General features: G+C 30.4%; 1 protein-coding gene across 1 annotated transcript; it reads right to left on the reverse strand.

Annotated features, from left to right (window-relative positions):
- Positions 1-1,631: 1,631 nt before the first annotated feature.
- Positions 1,632-2,996, reverse strand: LOC123899025 (LOB domain-containing protein 29-like). Its single transcript, XM_045950081.1, has 2 exons — positions 2,698-2,996; positions 1,632-2,198 (listed from the first exon to the last, which is right to left on the reverse strand). The coding sequence occupies exons 1-2, from the start codon at positions 2,977-2,979 to the stop codon at positions 1,815-1,817; spliced, it is 666 nt and encodes a 221-aa protein (XP_045806037.1). The 5' UTR covers positions 2,980-2,996; the 3' UTR covers positions 1,632-1,814.
- Between the last annotated feature and the right edge of the window lie 4,824 nt (positions 2,997-7,820).

A 7,820-nucleotide genomic window follows, 5' to 3' on the forward strand; every position in this document is an offset into this window, starting at 1 on the left:
GATGCGAGAGGGAAGTATCAGGCATTATACGCACACGCTAAAAAAGTTAATGATCAATTAAGGCAGTCAGATTAAATAAATTGGACGGCTTTGATTTGGAGTAACTCTCTAAAGTTACTCTTGGAGTCAATATAACCCTCCTCATATATATATATATATATACAAATAAAGATAAAGATGAGATAAAAAAAAGTTTCGTCAAATAAATGAAAAAAAAACTCTTCCATGCACCAATACATATTCATGTTTCTTAAAAAAAAAAAACCAATACATATTCACGTTCTTTCTGTTTGGGCAATGACTATCATGTTATTATCTCTGTGTTGTATTGAGGAGACTATTTTTGTATTCTTTTTTAACATATCACTTAGGAGATTATTTGGCTGGTTAATATCATTTTTGCTAGTTAAAATCACGCCAAAACTATAAGTCTGAAATAACATCAATTTGGATCATACAGTCAACAAGAAATCACATTGCTAGGAAATTATGAAGGTAGTGAGTGAGTGTCATAAGAGAAATGGATTAGATTGGAAAATATATAAGCACAAAATCAAGATTTCATTTTAGCTTTCTTCCACAATATCCCAAATAGCTAGAAGAAAGATACACTGAAGCTTCAAACTTAGCTTCTTTTCTTTTTTCCCTAAACAATTAATCCAGCATTAGATTTGGTTATTCCTGATTGTAACTTCACACACAAACTCTTTTTTAGTGTCTTATAGAAATGGAAAAATCTAGACAACAACAAAAAAAAAAAAACATGATACGTATACATTGGAAGGTTGGTTTTCAAATTTATTTTTTTTAAACGGCTAAATTTTATTAACAACACAACTGAGAATAAAATGGACACTGTATGCAAAATCTACTCATACAAAACTTTTCACGAAGGAAGAATTCCAACAACACCAATAACAGACCCTAAAAACCCTTAAAATCATTCATACGAAAACAACAACCTATAAATAATAAATAATAATAATAATAAACCTAGAACAATAACAATACACCCCTCCGAACACAACAACCACAACAAACAAAAAAAAAAAAAACCAAACAAACAACTAAAACTAAACAAGCTTCTTCTATTAGATAATTAAGTAAGGAAAACAAAGATGAAAGGGGGAATTAAGAAATGTAACTTTGTATATATATATATAGTCATAGATCAACATAAGTACCATTCATGTTTCATAGTGATATTTGTTAAGTGTAGCATGCTAGCATATGCATTTTCTAGTTGTATTAAATATAAATACCACATGTGTTCCTTTGCCTTCATATTCTATAGGGAATACTTCTTCCAAATAAGACTAAACTTCACTCCATATTTATAGGATTTCTGAAATTATATACACACAGTCACACACACATGATCATTTACTTTGGGATTACCATGTCCAATAGTCTATTCCAAATTAACCTATTTTATTGGACAGAGGAAAGTAAATGTCAGAAAAAGTATATCCAGGTGAGAGGATCTACTTGGTCAAAATTTAGGATCTTTTCTAGGTCTATAAACAAACCCAAATTTTCTCATTCAAAAACCACATAGTTTTTATTATATATCTCTAACAATTACACACTTAATTATTCTAAACAAATATCAATATTGCACTACAATCAGATTAAACAAAACACTAATTGGATGAATTTTCATTCCAATTATTATTATATATATGAACACATCTCTAGGCTTCCTAAGCTTATTTATACCAACATATAAAATTGATAAAGTCTTCTTCACCAACTCTTTCACACAACTAGACTCTGATCTTTCATGAAGCTAATTAAGTGTAACCAAAATCCACTTACTGAAGGTTATGCACTTCATGAAAGTTCCACATTGAGTTATTACATCTGTCATCAAAGTTAGAAAATGATGAGATGCTTTCTTCTAAAGTTCCTGAATTTTCATAGTTTCCAATTATAGGGTTTAGGTCCATGAAAGTGGTACTATTCCCATTATAATAATGTGTAGTTGAGAGATTAGTAGTGGATGAGGATAAGTTGGGAAGAAATTGAGGACTCATGTAGGAATTATTTTCCATTTGGATTTGAAGATCTTGAGGGAGAATGTTATTACTAGGTTTTACAAAGTTTTTCTCATTAGGGTTTTCAATGATTGAGGTATTGAGACACCTTTGAGCTGCTTCTTCCTTCATATAAGCTAGTTGTGCTTGTAAATTGACCACCTACAAAAATCAAAGCAAAAAAAATAAAAATAAAAAAATTCACATGTTAGTAACAAGTATGCAAAGATCAAAGTGCTCATGTCCTGTTAATTTTATTAAATGCATCTATTTAAATTGACGGTAAATTTGATAGAATCAGGGTATTTCATCATGATTATGACAAAAAATTATACTTAAAATTTTAACAAAATCACGATGTCGTTGTGATTTTATCACATCATAGCGATTCCAAACAAACACTAAGTCTGGTCATACAGATCACGACAAGTTGATTGCATTAAATCCTATGGAAATTGGTTTTTTGGTAGTTGTAGCTAGACTCATAACTGGAGTGCCTATACTCTTGTTAATTAATTTAAATTAAATTCCTCTTTGTAATTAAAAAAAAAAAATTTGTAAGCACATATCAATGCTAAAAAAAAAAAAATCTAGGGTTTTCAGCTATACATATATGCTTATTAATGTTGCTTGTAATTCTCATCATGAGAGATGAACAAACCTGTTGTTGGAGTGCAAAAATATGAGCAACACATCCATAGATTGGATCTTGTAGTCTAGCTTGAGCTTCATAAGAAATTGTAACCGCAGCTTCGCAACGATCAGTCACAGGGAGATGTGCAAGAAGTTTTGAGACATTACTTGCACCAAAGACCTTATGAATAGCTGCAAAATGAGTAGCACCTTGTTCATGACAAAAGTAAGGTGCAAAAACACAACCTCTAACACATTTTCTTCTCAAGAATTTACAAGCTCCACAAGGAGAACCAGAACCAGTCATCATGGCTTTTAGGTTTTTGGTTGTTTATGGCTCTCTTGTGTATATCATAATCATTTATCACATTCTTTATAGACACCAAAACAAGAGGGAAAGGGAGGATTAGAATGATGAATATTTAATTGTATAAGGTTCCCTTAATGGCCTACAATGTTCATTATTTTCTTTCATATAAAACAATATCACCAAATTTTTATTTGTCAAAAAATGAGATGCCATTCAACATCCTTATGTGACAAAAGAGGTATATAGCATTAACCAAACCCATTTTGTTTCATGATTGGATCTAGCTATTAACTTTTGTCTTTTCTGTTTCTCAAGAATATGTATAGGGTACCTTATACATGTAGCCACAAGCAAGTACACTCCTTTTACTTGACCGAGATAAATTAATATGGAAATGAAAGAAAGAAACAACCAGGTGGATTGTTAGTTCAACCGGATGAATTTGTTGAGTTAAGAAGTTGAAGGTCCAAGATTCAAGTTCTTACGAACAGTACAAAAAACAGCAAAAAAAAAACAACTAATATAACAATTAATTAATATAGTAACAATTTACCATTAAAAAAAATAAAAAATAAAATAAAAAAACAACTAGGTTTAAGAAAGGCACTCCAATTCATTACATAGCAATAAGAAAGACTAACACGCTTGCAAACAATTAGCCAATGAGTCGATTTACATTTACCAATTAAAATATTATTTTTTAGTGCCTTTAATAATTAATCGCAGATGAGTTCGCTACCTATAGGATGGGAAGAGGTATATGAGTTTTTTTGGGCAGATTGGCGAAATAAAAGTTATTGGAAACTCACAAAAAAAAAATGAAGGAACAATTGTTCGAACTCCGATCATATCGTCTGACTAGCAATTTGTAGATATATATATATATATATATATATATATATATATATATATATATATATATATATATATATATATATATGGGATTCTATTAGGCGGAGCTAATACTATTTATTTGTAGTTTCGTACATTATTCCAATTCCTATATCAATAAAATTCTTTGTTTGGTGCTAAACAAATGGAATTCTATTATTTCTCGCTAATAGTTATGATTCAACCAATTATATGTTCTTAGATTATATGGTTATGATTTCTATAGGAGGCTACCATTTTGGTGAGGTATCCATCTAAGTGTAAACACTAAGTAAGGAGACTTGTTACTTAGGTATCCATTTTGGTTGTAAAGAGTTTAAGTGGGCTCATGCAAGTTGCGTACATTATTTAGGGTTTACATATAGTGCTTGAGGTGTGCTTCTTAGGGATTTTGAGGGGTATATCAGTTAGAAATTTGAGCGCGCATAATATATTTAATTTATATAAATTCATGTGAGTTTAACTCAGTTGACAGCGACATCACATATATATACAGAAATTGGATGAATTCGAACTCCGGCCTAGAGACTCCACTTATTTGTTAGTTTAGTTACAAATAGACTGGCATGTCAATGATGTCACTCAAATGTTCACCCACTAGCTAGTAATTAAGGATAAGATATGGTCGATCGATATACTATGCCGTCCTCGCAGAATTATTACTTGTGTAGTACTAACTTCTTCTCTTCAAGAGCAATTTTTTCTTGGGTAAATGATTATTTTATTCTTTAGAAGTGTAACTCGTTGAGTTACTGAATGTATCAAAATTATAAATATATCTTCATGCCTCTTATGTTAGTAATTTTATGGAATACTAAATTTACAACCAAAAACACATTTGAGGCAAATTCACTACAAGAATTTCATATATTACCCGACCAAAGTTACAGGTAGCTCAAATCCACAGCAACCGGAAAAACATTCGTAAAATATTATAAAAAAATATCTTCATGCCTCTTTTATTAGTAAATTCAGTACTCCATACTTAGATATCTTCATGCCACTTCTAAAGATTATTAGTCTTTAGAAGTGTAACTCGTTGAGTTACTGAATGTATCAAAATTACAAATATATCTTCATGCCTCTTCTATTAGTAATTTTATGGAGTACTTAATTATTTTAAACAGCTTTGAATCCACAGAAACTGGAAAAGCATTAGAAAAATATTATAAAAAAAAAAATTCTGGCGGTTTTAAAACACCAGAAATAAGAGGTGTAAAAAAAATCAAACAAGTGGAATTCAGCGGCGGTTTCAAAACCGCTGGTAACATTTAGGCGCCATTTTTTTTTGAAATATGAAAACACCGCCGGAAAATCAAAAGAAACCGCCGCAATGGCTATATATTCATTTAGCGGCGGTCCCAAACCGCCGAATCGCATAGCAACAATTTCAGTGAGATTTTTGCGGCGGTTTAGAACCTCCGGTAACTTTTAGGCGCTAATTTGTTTAAAAAAAAGTTCGAACTAAACCACCGAAAATGCAAACGAAAATTCTTTTTCCCCTACTTTATATACCCTCTTCATTTCTCCACCATATTTCATCTCATTTCTTCAAGTTTTCTTCTCTCTATACTCATTCTCTTTCCCTTCTCTCTACAATTTATCATTAGTTAATATTTAAAATTTAAGATTTATTTTATCAAAAAAAATTAAGATTTATTTGCTAATTTGATTAAAAAAGATTTATATCCTAATATTTGTAATATTAATTTAAACTTATTTGAATTATTGTTTAATTTAGTATTAATTAAAGTGTTTTGAAAATATATACTTTTTTTATTTGATTATAATATTATTTGTGGAAATAAAAAAAAATTAAATAAACATTTAAATTTTGAAAAATTGAAAACCAATAAATATAAAAAACAAATTTTAAAAAAAATTGAAAAATATAAATATAAAAATAATATCGTAGTAAAAAAAATTAAATGTTGACTTTTCCTACCAAATTGGACAAAAAACATCTCCAACGGTTTTAGACCGCCGCTAAAATCTGACATGGATTTCCGGCGGTTTTGAACCGCCGCTAATGACAGACATAGCAAAAAAAAAACACTTCCGGTTGTTTGAGACCGCCACTAAAATTCTAACGTTCATTTCCGGCGGTTTTAAACCGACACTACAGTTTCCAACAATGAGTTATCCGGCAAACTAAAAATTGTCGATAATTTCGCTTTTGGCCATTTTTTTTGCACTTCCGCCGCTGGTAATACTTGAATTTCTTGTAGTGATTGAATACCTTAAAACAGATTTGATGACCAAAATGACTAATAAAAAAAACACTTATGAATATAATTGAAATTTCAATACATTCAGAAACGAAAGTGGCAGCAAAATACACTTCCAAAAACTAAAATAATGATTTACTTTTTTTTATTTCGACGATTTTACATATTCCAACCATCCATCTTCACTCACCCATGCTCCAATCACGCATACTCAACCCAACCATATATCCACACACTTGTTCTCCACCCACCCATACTCCACCTTCATTGCCCATTTTACTATCATCACCTACATATCCATATCCGAAGAGATACACTACAAGAAATTTCTTTATTATCCACAATTTTGTGGTTGTTGAAAATTTTGAAAGTACCAATGTCTTTTCTACGACTACGCCGTCTATAAAACTAAGAATATTCTGGAAAGTCATTGAAATTGTTGCCCACGAATTAGTTTAGTTGTCAATAGTTATAGACGATTCAAAGACATTAATAATTACCAACGGTCTAACCACCAACACAATGTACATTTATATCAATTAGTATCCGAACCCGTGCCAAGCACGGGTAAAATATGTGACTAAAAGTAAACATTTTTTTTACAAAATAAAAATTATCACATAAAATATGAATAATAAGTAATGCTGGATATACATGCCATTAAAAAAATGTCATTCCATATCATTAAAAATTATTCAAAATTCCAAAAATAAATAATTTACTACTCAAAGATCAGTTTTTAAAATAAAAGGATCAAAGTTTTATACTAATCCTTTTTTTATTCATTTCCGCATAAAATTATCTTTAAATTTACAAAATAAAATGTAAATAGATTATCCATGACTTAACCGTGGGTAAAAAATAGTTAACTAAAAATAATAACTTCAATCTATTAAAACACTGCTAGCAGGGACGAATTTAAGGGGTGGCAAGGGTGGGCTTCGGCCCCTCCCTCCCACCCCCAATGGTGTATATATTATATCTTCAAAGTTGTTTTTTTTTTATATATAATTATTATTAATTTGTATGTATACTTATAGTGTAAATTAATTCCAATAAATAAATCAGTGTAAAATAATTTTATATCAGTATAATTTGATTCATATTCATAAATTACAATTAAATTTTATGTAATATTTATTAGAAATAATGGTCAGCCCCCCGTCCGATTAGTTTCTGGATCCGTCCCTGACTGCTAGCTAAAATAATTATGATACAATAGTTATCCAATGTTGGCCCGCATCGAATTCCCTCCTCAATCTTTTCATCTTATTTTTTAATTTCTCCATTCCCCCCAAATCAAAACGAAAAACACACTCAAACCTTAACTTTATAAAAAAAAGGCTTAACTACACATTTGGTCCCTTACGTTTATTTTAGGTTTCAATTTGGTCCCTTACGTTTAAAAAGTATCAATTTGGTCCCTTACGTTTATTTTAGGTTTCAATTTGGTCCTTTCCGTCAATTTTGTCACTAACACCGTTTGAACAGTACACGTGTCAGTGTGTCCAAGTGCCACGTGTCAGTCCACATGTGCAAATTGACTGCCACATGTGACAAAATTGACGGAAAGGACTAACTTGAAACCTAAAATAAACGTAAGGGACCAAATTGATACTTTTTAAACGTAAGGGACCAAATTGAAACCTAAAATAAACGTAAGGGACCAAATGTGTAGTTAAGCCAAAATAAAAAGAACAAATATGTACATTTTTAGAGCGG

This window comes from Trifolium pratense, linkage group LG7 (genome assembly GCF_020283565.1).
Source record: "Trifolium pratense cultivar HEN17-A07 linkage group LG7, ARS_RC_1.1, whole genome shotgun sequence".
Taxonomy (NCBI): Eukaryota; Viridiplantae; Streptophyta; class Magnoliopsida; order Fabales; family Fabaceae; genus Trifolium; species Trifolium pratense.